At 41.8% G+C, this 15,447-nt stretch overlaps 1 protein-coding gene across 1 annotated transcript in view; it reads right to left on the reverse strand.

Moving 5' to 3' along the window:
• Positions 1-8,396: 8,396 nt before the first annotated feature.
• Positions 8,397-15,447, reverse strand: part of TMEM67 (transmembrane protein 67) — a 39,829-nt gene continuing 32,778 nt past the window's right edge. Inside the window, exons 21-27 of the mRNA XM_015409824.1 lie at positions 14,431-14,511; positions 12,925-13,041; positions 11,143-11,259; positions 10,843-10,947; positions 10,471-10,573; positions 9,256-9,398; positions 8,397-8,510 (exon numbers count right to left, since the gene is read on the reverse strand). Coding sequence (XP_015265310.1) covers positions 8,430-8,510; positions 9,256-9,398; positions 10,471-10,573; positions 10,843-10,947; positions 11,143-11,259; positions 12,925-13,041; positions 14,431-14,511 — 747 coding nt within the window. The 3' untranslated portion in view covers positions 8,397-8,429. The remainder of the gene's footprint in view (positions 8,511-9,255; positions 9,399-10,470; positions 10,574-10,842; positions 10,948-11,142; positions 11,260-12,924; positions 13,042-14,430; positions 14,512-15,447) is intronic.

The following is a 15,447-nucleotide window of genomic DNA, read 5'->3' on the forward strand; positions in this document are numbered from 1 at the left end:
TGAGTTTCCACTAGGGGAGAGAGCACTGCAGCACGTACAGTGTCTTTAAACAACGGAGGAAACAAAAGCAAGTACTCATGCAGATCCTGAAAACTCCAGCTGCTAGCATTATCCCCACCATGTCCCGCAGTGTATGGTTGTAATCTCAGTCACTTCCACTAAACATAGTGGGACTTCTGAGTTGTTGGCAGAGTTTAAACATGCAGAGGAATGGAACACCAACTGTTTAAAGAAGAATAACTCGGTTTATTAAAGAAGAAATAAACTCTGCTAGAACAGAGGAGAGGGAGAGAGGCTTAACTAACTGACTACTGTGACAGACAGGAACAAAGGGGGAGGGCTCAGTTGAAGCAGGAGGTCTCCAAAGAGCCAATCAGGAGACAGGAAGGACATAATCTGAAACTGTAGGAAGTCTCTAATCTAGCAGTCTTTCAGCTGTCTGCTATAAACTGTTCTTCTGATCTTCCTTAAGTAGGTGCACTATAGACTGTGTATATTCCAACATAAGTAAGCAAACAAGGAACAGGTCTTCTGGTCAACTCCAGTTTGCACAGCCCAAATAGCTTCTCAGGCTCTGTCTTTCCAGCCACCAATTCAACAAGAACCAGCCTCTTTTTTCCAGCTTCAGAAAGATATGACTTGATTTCCAGGACAATGGTCTGTGATAGGCCTGGGCAAGCAAGCAGGTGGAATCCCCACCCCCCACCCCGGTAAAAGAATTTCCCGAATTGGTAGGGTTCCCATGAGCTGGGAGGCATTTTATCAGAACTGTGTTTTGTTGGGTGACCAGATGCACTCAAGGAGGGCACTGAATGCTTCTGTGGAAGGGCCCTGCCATTAGTTGGTTCTCCTCCTTCCTGCAGGGATGCTCTCAGAAGAAGCTGGATGAGGACTAAGAGATTTGCAGCCGAATGCTATGTGTGTTTAATCTGGAAATAAATCCCAGAGGATTAAGTGGTGCTTATTCACAAATAAATGTGCATTGGATTGAATCCTTAGGTTGACTCAAACGTGGTAGTGACTGTTGTGATGAGGGGATGCAGGATAACCCCACACAGAGGTACCTGACCACCGAGAAAACATACTCTCATGGGAATTAAGGCATAAAATCTTCTTGTTACATTCAGAGAGATGCACCCACATTTATAGAGACAAATGGGAAGGAGAGCAATAACCATTTGCCCACCTGCCAGGAAGGCGTATCATGAGTTGGGGCATAAAGACCAAGGATGGGGAAAGGGAAAATGGTGGGAACTGATAAGATCTTAACCCATTACAGGATAGGCTAAGCAGTGTCCCTCCCAAACGGGAGGCAAAGTCAAAAGGTTTAGAGTGCTCTGTGCAAGGCGTGTGAGCCAAGAATCAGGAAATGGAGTGAAATCTACATCAACCATCCTCCATTTCTGTAATGTATCCAGTCCAGACAAGTCCAGAGACAAATGCAGAGCTTCGCTCCAAGAGACGATGGACTATGCGGATCCTAGCCCGCTCCAATCAGGGGGCTAGGTTCCCGGCCGAGAGCCTATGGGACTCTCGGCCACTGTAAATAACCTATAGGGAAGTAGGAGTGTGTTTTGGGTGGCGGTTTCTCGGGGGATATAAGCCGGCCTGCGAGCTGGCCAAAGTTGTCTTGTTCCGGATCGGATAGAATAAAGTACGCTTTGCTGAAATCACTCTCCGTTTGCGTACTTTTCAATTTCAAAGTACCAGTCCTACTTGTGCCCATTGCTCTGACAGGAACGTCAAGGCAAAACCAGTGACTTGAAAAAGTTAGATAGCCTCATGTTTTGATTCTTTTCTTAGTTTTCTGCAACACTTGTGGAACTGTTCAGGTATCTAACCATGTGCTTTGGTGCTCCTGCTTAATAGAGATGTATGTTAGCTGAATAAAGATCTTTCCCCCCCTTTTTAAAGACTTAAAAATGTGACCAAAGTCTTCCCCAAGCACCTAACCATACACATATGTAGCCCTCTCAATGACTCAAACCACTAAGAGGAAGGCTGAAGGGTAGAGAAAGTTTGAGTGGTGGCACACTTCTACTAGGATCACAGACAGGAGAAGGTAGGGTCTCTTTACAGGTGGGTTCAAGTCTTCTTACACACAAAGTTTCCCACCGCCTCTCAGGTACTTGCCACAAGGAGAGCATGCAGAGGATGGTGGTATGAGTGGTGATCTACAAACTCTACAGAATAAATAAATAAATCCAGAGGACAGAAAATTATCGTTGATGATCCTTGCCCCTTCTGTGATTGGTCATGTAGAGAGTCTTGGTGCTTTATTAGACCTGGCCTGGCTGTTCAGGTGACAATGGTCACTAAAAAAAGTCACATCTCGTCTATATGGAACGCATCAGTTATGAACTTTTTGAAAGAACAGGGATTTTAGTCACCATCAAGTATAGTTTTATAACCCCCATGATTATTGCAAGAAGAAATGTATTTATTTATTTTTTATATCCCGCCCTCCCCGCCCTTGAAAAAAGCCTGGAAGCATTTGCTTGTGCATAATTTGGCAGCTTGCCTCTTGATGAGCATGGAGTGCAGAAACATTGTAGCAGATCCATTTTTAAACAATTGTTCTAATTGGCTTGTATATACTTTGATGTTCTGCTTTTGACCTACAAAGCCTTAAATCACGTGGGTAACATCTGGGGAATTGCATCCCTCTGCGTGATTTCCTGTTAAGATGAGCCAGGGGAGTGATGGTTCCATCTCCATCCTCTACCAGATATCACATTTACAGATGACTCTCTCCAGAGAAATCTGCCAGAGTTTGAAGGCTGTATGCTTTTTTGGAAGCAATTAGAAACATTTTTACTCACAGGCAGTTAATGATGTAATGCGGTGATCTTGTCTTTTATGGTTTTGTAATATTATGCTGCAGTTCTTTGTACAATGTGCTGTGATTTTAATTTTTGAAAGGCATGATGGAAACAATCAAAATAAAATAAAGAACATTTGTTTTCTGGGGATGGTGCAGCAGTGCTTAGATTTACACAGACTTTACAGTCCTTTTTTTTTTGTCCTGGGCACCATTATTTCACACTTCATTTTCGAATGAAATTTGCTAGAACGTTTGAATAATGAAAGATAACTGATATTTTCCATGTCCTTTATAAATTTGTTTATGTGAAGTTTTCATCATATGCTCTATAACAGCTTTTGTCTGAGAGAGACCATTGTTCCGGGGGCTAGAATTCACTGCATTCAGAATTTAATAATCTTGGTGACTCACACTGTGGAACATACAGGAACTCTACTGCAGTGGAAAAAAATCATTTCCTCAATTACTCATAAGTAAAATATTTTTGGGAGTACAGTTTGAGGAGTGTGTTAGGAATGAGATGAGTTTTCTAAAATTCTTTGGAAAGAGGATCACTAAATCAGTTTAGAGGGCATAACAAATAAAGCTTAGGTTTTCTTATTTAGGAACTAGTTCACATATGGCAGTAACTGAGCACAGCAAGATTCTTAAGACATATTTGTGTGGAAGCTGTTTATGTGAAACGGTTCCTGAAATTTTCACCATGCCCTTGTGCCCCAAGTGGACATATTCAAAGCTGCGTGCATGTGCAAATGAACACAAAATAAGATGATGCAGTACTCTGTATAAATTGTGGCATGAGAGCTATCCGTGAGTGCTCTGCCACCAAAATAAAATAAAAGTGTCAGACATATTTTGTGCCAGGAATCCCAATTCTTCTGTCAAGTCACATTTAGACTCATATAAATTTACTTTCCATAAAAGCTTTAAGATTATTATTATCATATGTCAGTGTCTGTTGTGTAGCCAGGAGATCGGAGGATTGTCTGGCAGCTGAAATTCTAACTCTTTACTGATAGGCACCACAAAGTGGTGAGCTAGACTTCTTGGTGGGCTGAGAATCCTGAGAGGTTTGACTGACCCCCAAGGTCACCCAGCTGGTTTCATGCGGAGGAGTGGGGAATCAACTCCAGATTAGAGTCCTGCCACTCTTAACCCCTACACCAAACTGGCTGTCCTCAAAGCTGTGAGAGTATATTGTAGTCAGCCCTCCGGGATTATGAAATAAAACTGAATGAGAGAACAAAGACAAAAGCAGCCAAATGCTCCAGCTACAGAGCCAAGGGTGTGAGGCGCTCACCTTGCATCCTGGCTAAGATGACAGGCACAGGAAACATGTCAAGGGGGTGAGGCAAAAAGCACATCATGCTCCAAAAGATCCCACAGTTTGGTCTGCTAGATCCCTTATGGAAGCTTGCAGAGAAGTCCCAAAATGAAGCAAGGAACTTGCACCAGGTGCAAAAGCCTCACAATACTCACTAATACTGTCCTGCAAAAATGCCAAGAGATCGCCTGGAAAGAGAAAAGCCACGCCGGAGCAACAACAAAGGCCCTCCACCTGGGGTGCTGGTAGGCTGTCCCACTCCGATCATGTGGCCCAAGTTAGGGATCAAGAGTTATTAGAACCACTATATATGTAAACCGCCCAGAGACCCTCCGGGGTTAGGGCGGTATAGCAAGTTGAAAGTATAAATAAATAAATAAATAAAATCCTATTCAGTACCCCCCTCCACAAGCCTTTGTCACTAAACACTACCTACCATTTCCCAAACTTTTCTTTAAAGCTACACATTCTTGCAACCTAATTTTAAAAAAACAGAGCTGGAATATTTTGGAAAGTTGAAGCCTGTGAATAATATCAGATTTTTCTTCTGCACAGTATTACATCATCAAGTGTAGCGATTCATGTCATGGGTGGACTAGTCCTATGCAGTTAAGTTAGATACAAACTTGGTAAAAACCTAGTGAATCTACACTCAGCAAGTTTGCATTGCTAGCTCATAAGGCAGACTTTTCTTTCTACTTTTTAACAGTTTGTATGCCAGTGATTCTCCTCCCATTATAACACATCGTTCTATGGATGGTCATACATGATACAATGCCTATATCAAGAAACCCTTCATATCTATTATAAAGCGGTCACCAACTCAGGGCACCTTTCTTCGACCACTCAAAGAGGCAGATATCTGTCCACTGCTTTAAAAAGCCATCCCTACAGAAAAATGGTGGCCAGTTATCATCTGTTCTCTAATCTACCCATTCTGGATCAACTCCAGGTCTTCTTGGATAACTCTTCTACTCTAGAGCCTTTTCAGTCTGGTATGGGACACAGACAGCTCTGCTAGCTTGACAACCTTTGAGTGTAGAGAAAGGCCATGCCTTCTTGTCACTCTTGTTGGATTTATCGTCAGCCTTTGATACAGTAGTGCCTTCTTGTCACTCTTGTTGGATTTATTGTCAGCCTTTGATCATACTAGCTTGTTGAGGTGCTTGGAAGCAGAAGTAGGTATCAGAGGATGTGTGCTGAACTAGTTTAAATAATTCTTTCATCATTTGAACATGGAAGACCAGTTATCACCATGAAATCTATCCTATAGAGTTCCACAGGACACAATCCCGTCCCCCATGCTTTTCAGCAGCTGCAAAAAAAGACTTTCTTCCAACTCAGCCTAGCCTGAAAGATGGCCTCTTTACCTGGATCCACACTACAGTAACATCAAGACTAGACTACAGTAATGCACTATATATTAGTCTCTTGTCAAAATCAGTTTGGAAACTCCAGTTGGTTCAGAATGCTGTGGCTTGGATATTATCGGGAGCTAGATGGAGCATGTTTATTACTCCCATCCTACATGCACTTCCCCCATGAGTTATCGGGCTGAATTTAAGATATGCAAAGCCCTTTATGGCTTTGGACCCTCATACCTGTGAAACTGGCTCTCCTCCTGTTCTGCCACAACAGCTTTGCTCATCTGAGTTGGGCATTCTGTAGGTGCCAGCCTGCAAATGAGCATAATCAAGAACTGCCCATATAGGTGCCTTCTCCATTGCAGCCTCTGCCTTGTGGAACGGCCTGCCTGAGGAGATCAGGAAGGTTCCCAGTCTCCCGGTTTTCCACAAACTGTGCAAAAGTGAATTATTCAAGAGGGCTTTTCCTGCAGGCAATAGAGTTGCACTGTACTAAATGATTGATAAAATTACTTGTAAAAATTATCAGGGACTGTGGTTTATACCGCTGTGTATAGCTTGCTGAAACTAGGATTGTACTATGGAATTTGGCATCATTTAGTGTGTCATGTAAATACTTAGGCCTTGCTTCAGTTCTGTTTTTCAACTTCTGGTTGGTTCTACAACCCTGATCTTATTGCATTGTTTACTGAATGTCTCATCTGTTGATCATATTGAGTCACTCTGTGTAATCTGCCTTGTGTCCAAGGATTATAAAAAACATAAATAAAATAAAAATAAACACATAAGCACAAAATGTATTCTTGCAGTTTGTGCTGAAGCTGGGAGAACTGTTTTCAAATGAGAAAAAAGAACTAGATACATCTGTTAAGAAAATGCTGCAAGAAAAGAGCTGCATATGCAGCTAAACATTAGGACCTAAAAATGATCACATGAAAATCATCCCAAACCAGCTTTTTCAGTGATTTTAGCAAACCGGTGGAATCAGCTGCCTAGGGAGGTGGTTAGCTCCCTTTTACTGACAGCTTTCAAGAAGAGGCTTGATGAATATTTGTCAGAGATGCTTTGGACTGGTCCTGTATTGGACAGGGGGTTGGACTAGATCAGGGGTGTCAAACACGCAGCCCGGGGGCCAGATCAGGCCCCCAGAGGGCTTCTATCAGGGCCGCAGTGGAACTGGCTGTCTTCTGGTTCTTCTTCCATTTCTGCTGCTGCTGCATCATCGTAGGTTTGCAGCTTACAGATACACACCTGAACAGCACACTCAAGATTGCAACAGCACAGACATTTTGATGCAATAATTCAGAGCAAGAGGTGTCAGTTATCAGACACTGTTAAATAAACAAAATATTGCAAGAGTGCTAATGTTTGAAGCATGTTTTTATTTTAAGTAAAAAAAACACCCTTTATGTTTGTGCCCTTTATAAATTTTATATCTCTGCTACCTGGCATCACATTTTATGACACACATGTACCTGGCCCAACAAGGTCTCATTTATGTCAGATCTGGCCCTCATAACAAATTAGTTCGACACCCTTGGACTAGATGGTCTATATGGCCCCTTCCAACTCTATGATTCTATGATCTTGTGAATTTTTCAACATGTTCACATGAATGCTGAAAAGTTAACTGACCAAACTGTTGAGAGTCACAACATGTAATGAAACACAGGATTAAAAACAATTAGAGCTTTATTTCTGGATCAGACCAGTCTTTATGGGTAGTCAGAGAAAGCTTGTTTCTATACATAAAGATTCCATTCTTCTGTTATAGCTCATAGCTTTCAACAAACTTACATAAATACATCACATTAAAAAAAAGCTTTTAAACTCATGGTCGTTCCTACATCTTGTGGCAGTGAATTCCAGGAGTAAACTATACATCTTGTGTGAAAGTGTTGTTGTTGTTTTTTGGCCCATGGAGTTCATCTACTGCATGAAAGAAACATTTTCTCTCATATAAAATTAAAACTTACTGAAACAGTCCGTGAAAATTTGATTGCCTAGAACTGGTTATGGGTAGCATCACTCTTCATTTTCTTATTTTAGCAGGTCAATACAGATTGTAAGGCTGCTGCCCCTATTACTGGCCATGTGTTTCCACAGCTGTATCTGCTTTGTTTATTTAGATCAGTAATTCTGAAAACTCCTGTCAGCATTTTCATCCCTGTGGAAGGCTAAACTCTGCACTCCCTCACCTAACAGATCAGCTAAACTGCTGGTTAAAGCAGAATCCTTTCGTTGATAGCACATGAAGCAGAGTGGGAAAACAAACTATTTGTTTACTTATCTCAAGTAGGGAGGAATGTACATTTGAACTCCATTTTACCCACTTCAAAAGTGATTGAGTCCGTGTCCATTTCATCAGTACATGAATACAAACAGTTAGAGAGATGGCTATAAGGGCTACTCCCTCATAGATAGATTTCCTTCTTGAAGACTCACAGAGTGCTGACCAATTATACAGTTTGGGTTTTTCTAGGACAGGAAACAGTTTGACTGGATATGGCTGCTCCTACATCCTTCCAAACTCAATCTGCTCCTGTTAATCTTTCCTCATTCACAGGCCACAGCTCATTTAAAAGCAAGAACAAACATGTTTAACTTAACAATCCAAACACACTGCTGCAGGGAACACAAACACACATGAAACTTCTCTGAAATTAATGCATAAACTAAGTTTTGTAACAATAACAGCTTTCTTAATCTTATCATGGCATACCAGTTCTTCAAAGTATACAGATCAACCACTAAAAGTACAAAAGTATTTAATCCATACAAAAATATTGATTTTCTAAGGAGCAATATGGAAAAGTAGAAACTATACATTGATATTTACATAGCATTATAAAATGAGTGTCTTTTGGTGACTTCTTATGCCATGATTAATTTGTGGGTAGAGTCTTTTCACATTGGTTTACATAAGAAATCTTTCATCCACCAAAGTTTTAGATGCCAAATTCTTCTGTCCAACAGTATACCGAATAAACTTAAAAATCTAAATACAAAAAACAGACTTTAAGTCATCCATATATAAAAGACAGTTTTCGACATTCTACAACACTCTGCCAATATTCCAACACACTTTGTGGCAGCAACTATTGTCTTTCTCCCAAGGCTGCCTGTAGGAACTATGGAAGGGCTTCCCGGCTCTTGGGTCAGTTGCAGTGCGAACACCAGTTGTGCTCTTGCTCTGAAGCTGGGTCTCCTGAAGGTGATCCTACAAACCACAGCTCAAAGAATCCAGGTGCAGGGCTGGCATTTTGAGACTTGGACTAAGAAGCTGACTGACTGACTAGCAAACTGAAAGTGGACTACTGGTCAAGCAGGGAAGCCAACATAATGATTGCATCATAGGTCTTTGTTGCTGTATGATGAAATTTTGAGTGGAATGTGGGGAAATGCTGGATAATTACCTTTTAATTGTCCAGTGTAGAATACTAGTTGCCTTACTGAAGCCAAACTGAACTTACATAATTAGGCTGCTCAATAATTGGGATGGCAGTGGAAGATTCTACAACATAGCTCTCCATGGGAGACATAAGCCTGGAAGGGTGGCTCAGTTAGGACATTCGCACTCTCATTTTACTACTCTTTTAAGAACTATTCATTTTAATGAGGAAATACAAATGGTTCACTTTCCACGTATACTCCATACAGTTTAGATAAATGAGTATATACTGTTATGAACCAAACCACCTAAGAATTAATAGTCTCATTCTCCATCCAGCAAGAAAACTTACCTCTTGTTGTAAATATGTCAGAACAGCGGCTAAAACAAAACTCTGGGTAGCCATATCCACAATTGCAAAAAACAGCATATCAAAAATGAGAAGAGTGGTTTCATTGCCATAATAAAGAGTATCACTAAAAGAATGCCCTTCATCTGCAAGAGAAAAAACCTGTTGAGAAAACTGCACACTCTCTGTTATGAAGAAGATGCTTTATAAAATGAGAACAAATCTCCCTAACACAATGGGTAAAAATGGTCAAAACAAAATGATTATAAAAACAATAACACGTTGCAAAACAAATGTCACTACAAATCCTCAAAATTACTGTAGTTAGATTTCATAAGGTGATTTTGGGACAGGTTGATACATTGCATTACTTTCAGGCACCCATAAATGCTTTTAGTTTGGCCATCTTACTACTTTGATTAGGAAAAAGAGATTATCCACTTTTATTGTCAACTGGAAACCCTTATAGACTTTTTGCAAAAAATGGAAAAAAATGAACTGATGATTTGAGGGTATGAAGAATTTCTATCAGAACATGGAACAAATTTAACAGTCTTCTAAAAAGCAATGCCCATGGAAATAAAGACTGAAAGCCTACCAAATCTGGTTCTGACTGACAAATTCCTGTATTTCATTAAGCCAAACAACTGCATGACTTAGTTTTAACTGCAGTAGCAGTGGCACTACAGCTGAAGGCTAACCTTATGTACTGCAAACTTATTTTTAGCACCTAACGAAGGGCCCTTAGAAGGTTCTAGAAATGAAAACAAGACAAAAACTTCTTCTGAAAAGCACACTGTGGAATATGCAGTGCATATTCTTTGATGTAAGTTTCAATCTTGACATCAGGATGACAGATGGCTGTAAAAAGGCATGTACGTCTTCAAGAAACTAACCCTTAGAATTCTGATGGGTAACATCACAGAAGTTATGTAACATAGCTTAAAGGAATCCATTAGCCAGTCAACTTGTGCAGTGAGGCATTGCTTACCCAGATATGTAAAAAACATATTTCAGACATTTTCTACTACTATTATATGACCAGTTAGTTTTCCTCCCAAAGGCCTGTTCATACATAAGGAGGATTTAACTCTGTTTCATTCTAGAATTTCCTTTTTAGCAGAGAATATGAAGTGAAAGTAAATGGGGTAATACAAGCAGAGTGCTTTAAAATTTATCTATTTGCACAAAAAATATTAACAGCTAAGTTGGTAATACCATTGTAAAAGATGCTCTTTTCCATTGGTTCCATAAACTCCATTCCAAGAATTCGTTCTAATAACAGTTTGTCCTTTACTATGTAATCCATTTCCTTATGAACCTATAAAAAACCATAAGAAAAATTCTTCGTGGTCTAAAGGTGAACTACTTAGGAAAAACAGCATGGACAAACACTATGTACCAATTATATAAAGAATGCCTCCTGGAAAGGGAGTTAAAATAGATTTTAAGGCAGTGAAATCAGCTCCTGCATACTAATACAGCATGACCTCTAAAGGCCAATCTATAGCCTCATACAGAACAAAAGATACCACAGTTTCCCATGTCAAACTAACTATCCTGTCCTCAGTTAAATGTCTGTATACATACATGATCAATGAAAGAGCCAAGAAATTTATTCATGGTATGGTATGCTTTAGTGCTCTGTTCAAATGTAGTTGTAGAAGAATGCAGAAGCCTCACAGGGCCATGTTTCTGGGGAAAAGAAAACAAGGCAAAATAGAGTTTAAATGAATTTAAAACACCAAGGGTATCTTCAGATATAATGAGTAAGCAAGCCTGATAGAAGCCCTCTGGGGACCTGATCTGGCCCCCGGGCCACATGTTTGACACCCCAGCTCTAGATAATAATTTTGTTGGGAGTCAGCACTGTAACAGTAATATACGTACTCTCGTTAATGTTTCATGAATCCGGTCATATTGCTGCCTCATCTTGCTTGAAACAGAAATCTGAAATGTTTGGCCATCTGTATTTGGTACTAAACCTCTTTGACTACACAGATTTTCCTGAGGAAAGGACACAAAGTACAACTGTTGGAACTACACGTGCAAAGAACAAACTCTACAGTCATTATGCTTGTTGTTCTGTGATGAGTATAGCTGAATATGTACGGCAGATGTTTTTGCTTTAGTATGAACAGACATACTTACAGGCAGCTAATTCTGCACAGAAATGCTAACTGATTACAGACAAAAAAAGAGAAAATGACAGGATTTTAATAAGGCCAAGATCAAAAGAACACTGAAATCACCCCGACTCCAAAAGAGTTTCAGATTTGTTCTTCTCTGACAGCAGCATTCCACACTGCATGGCTGAAGGCTTACAAAACTGAAGAGTTTCAGACCAACTGAAGACAGGACATGGGAGTCAAGTGTGCAAAGTTGTCAAAAGTTTCACTAAGCATTTATTCAGGTCATGGCTTACGTATAATACAGAGTTCACTTTGCTTTAGATCTGCATTGTTTAAATATGTTGAAGTGAACTTAAAGGAAAGCCACTCTTCCTCTCCTACTCAAAGGCTGGTATAAGCTTAAGGGATAATGTTAAATTATAGTATAGTACCAAATCAAAGTCTTCGCCCACGTTTGTCACATTATATTTACTTTTCCTGGCAAGTAAGAGGGCGGAAAAGCTACAAATATTCTAGTGTTCTCTTTACAACAAAGCAAAACTAAGTACGGTACAAAGACTTTGTTGCAAAATCAAGTAGAAGCATAACTTTGAAGATAGAAAATGTCTTCAACAGCACAAAGAAAACCACAACGGTAATGGTTTCACCACTGTCAGTACCTTTAAAAATACTTCGCTACAAGAAAATAAAAGAAACCTCCAGCATCTAGCAATCCACTGAAGGTGCACAGAGGCAGAATATACTGTGGTAATACATACATTGTATATGAACATACAGCTGTAATGCATCTGTTACTAGGAAAGCCTGGCTTTTCAGGTTAGCCTTTTTAGAAGTATCTCTAAGAGAATATACAAGTAAGGAAGAAGGCAAACACCCAGCCCTCCTTCAGCTGCCTCCTTTTAAGTCCAGGATGGATCAGACGTTTTCCCTCTGAGTCTGCCCACCTGGCCCTGCCCTCTAACTGGCTAGAATTAAATAGTCAGCTAGGAGGACTAAGCCAGAGATGGAAATGAAGGCCCCAGTGGGAAAAAACCTGTAAAGAGCACCATCACCTTTTGGCCTCTCACACCTAGGGAGTAGCTGTGGCTCAGTGGTGGAGTATCTGCTTGTCATGCAGAAAGTCACAAGTTCAATCCCCAGCATCTCCAGTTAAAAGGACCAGGCTGTAGGTGATGTGAAAGACCTCCGCCTGAGACCCGAGAGAGCTGCTGCCAGACTGAGTAGACAATACTGACTGTGATGGACCAATGGTCTGATTCAATACAAGGCAGCTTCATGTGTCCTATCCTGGGCACTCAGTGAGGAGATTTACCAAGAATTTACAGATATTCATTATAAAATATACTAGTCTAGGGGGTAGTTTTGAATTTAACATCAGACTTTCCAGTAGGAGACTTGACCAACGTTTACCTCTTCACTTTCCATCCTCCCTTTCACTCCTTTCTTAGGGAAACCCAGTGAAATGAGAACACCAATACACAAACTATTATATATTCTTTAAAGTAAACCTTTGGATCTCCTCTTCCTAATTTTTACATACCGCTTCCCTCTTCAGGTTCATATTCATTTCTTCCATATTAGTATCTGCATGGCCATGTACAGAACGGCCGTGAATGTAATATCCAAAGCATCTGTTTGACAACAGGAAAACTGAAATCTGCAATGAAAATAAAACAAAACTATATTAACCAAAACTTACCCAAAATTGAACCAAAGCATGTATGTTACTTTCAGCACAGTAAAATGCTATATGATCACTCAGCATCTGAAGCCTATTTGCACAAGAAGGTACAGTTCTAAACCACTAAAATTAATATTTCACAAACTGATTACTTTTCACTGTCACCACACTACAGACAGCAAAGTACAGTACATTTTGAAACCGGAGCATGCAGAGGGGTGTGTGTGAGAGAAAACAAATACACCCAAGGTTGTTGGGGAGAGGGTAGGCGGTCTGGGCTACAGGCAGAATATGACTGTAGCTTCTGCCAGGTGTGGTTAACTGCAAAGATTCAAACATCATTAATTAAAATATAGTTTTATGTTATATCCACCATCTGGACTCGGAGCTTAAGGCAAGCTAGGCTATATTATTCCCTTTAACCACAACAGTCTCACAATACCATGTAGAGCTCTGAGTGTACTAAGCTTTGCACTGGATGTTTCTCTCCATGTCCCTAATTACAGAAGTGAAAAGAAATGAAGAGACTATAGTAAAGGTACAGTGCAGACTTACCTGCCAGCTGCCTTTGTGGCTTGGGGCAAGCAAAGAAGGAATTGGACGGCTGCAAGCTGGCTGCATGGCCTTCGGGGAGAGGTAGCGGGCCCCATGGCAGCTGCATGTGGGTCAATCACACCTGTGCTGGGTGGGGCATGGAGGAAGGGGGGGGCAGAGCTGGGATGTTGTGCCACGGGTCACGCTCCGCCCTCCCATTCGCTACTTAAGGTAGTCACAGCAGGGGCTAAGCCCTCAGTTGGCTGTGGCTTTTCCCACCCACCCTCCATGTGTTTCGGTTGTCATGGGTTGCATTTCAGGTTCAACGCTATTTATCACTGGCACAGCTTTTACGTGGTGGGATGGAGTCTTGAAGGGGGGGGCGTGCCTACATGTCCACCTCCCCTCAGTTGGGGACTTCCTTAAGGGGTCTTGGGGGTGGAGCCCTTAGCAGCACACCGAGGCAGGAGCTGCTGGCTGGCTCTCACCACCAGGTGGGCAAGGGAACTGCACAGTGGCTGGCACCCACACAGGTATTTTGAGCTTGTCACTCTGCAGTGTTGCCCCCTGGCAGGTATGCCAGGTGTGCCCAGGTATATCGGGCAGCAGGTAGGTCACCCGATGATGGATCTGTCCCCATGCTGCTCCAATGCTCCTGCTCTGCATTCAATAAAACTGTGGACTACTTTCATCCAAGCTACTGGAGTCCTGGTGTTTCCTCTTGTCCCCTCCCCCCCCTTTCCTAGCCCCTGGGTCCATAAGGAATGATGAGATAAAGAACATTATCAACAGAGTTATCTATTGGAACTGTACAAATGACAAAATACTTACATTGCTCATACAGCACAAATCAACAAACTGCCTTATTTTATCTTCTACAAATCTTTCATAAAAGACAGAAAAGTATGCCATCTGAAATAAAAACCAGATGATTACTCATGAGTTCATGAAATATATTTTTCCTTTCTCTAATCTTGGAGAGCCAATAGTGACTATAGCTGTATTAGTTCCCAGCTTCCCTATGATGGTGGTTTGCAAAATGAGTCTCTGTGCCCTTAAGCCTGGGACGTTAGTTGAAGAAGGTGGGGCGGGGAACCGGCCTCTTCAGCGTGCTACAGGAGATCTGGTGTGTTCTGGTGGTATGCAAAGTGAGACTCTGTGCCCTTAAGCCTGGGACGTTAGTTGAAGAAGGTGGGGCGGGGAACCGGCCTCTTCAGCGTGCTACAGGAGATCTGGTGTGTTCTGGTGGTATGCAAAGTGAGACTCTGTGCCCTTAAGCCTGGGACATTAGTTGAAGAAGGTGGGGCAGGGAACTGGCCTCTGCAGCGTGCTAGAGGCGATCTGGTGTGTTCTGGTGGTTTGCAAAGTGAGTCTCTCTGCCCTTAAGCCTAGGAAGTTAGTTGAAGAAGGTGGAGCGGGGAATCGGCCTCTGCAACATGCTAGAGGCGATCTGGTGTGTTCTGGTGGTTTGCAAAGTGAGTCTCTGTGCCCTTAAGCCTGGGATGTTAGTTGAGGAAGGTGTGTGTGTGTGTGGGGGAGCCGGCCTCTGAAGCATGCTACAGGCGATCTGGTGTGTTCTGGTGGTTTGCAATGAGTCTCTGTGTCCTTAAGCTTGGGACATTAGTTGAAGAAGGTGTCTGTGTGTGTGGGGGAGCCGGCCTCTGCAGCGTGCTAGAGGCGATCTGGTGTGTTCTGGTGGTTTGCAAAGTGAGTCTCTGTGCCCTTAAGCCTGGGATGTTAGTTGAAGAAGGTGGGGCGGGGAACCGGCCTCTGCAGTGTGCTACAGGCGATCTGGGGTGTTCTGGTGGTTTGCAAAGTGAGCCTCTCTGCCCTTAAGCCTGGGACGTT

This window comes from Gekko japonicus, unplaced genomic scaffold, assembly GCF_001447785.1.
Source record: "Gekko japonicus isolate JY-2015 unplaced genomic scaffold, Gekko_japonicus_V1.1 scaffold47, whole genome shotgun sequence".
NCBI lineage: Eukaryota > Metazoa > Chordata > Lepidosauria > Squamata > Gekkonidae > Gekko > Gekko japonicus.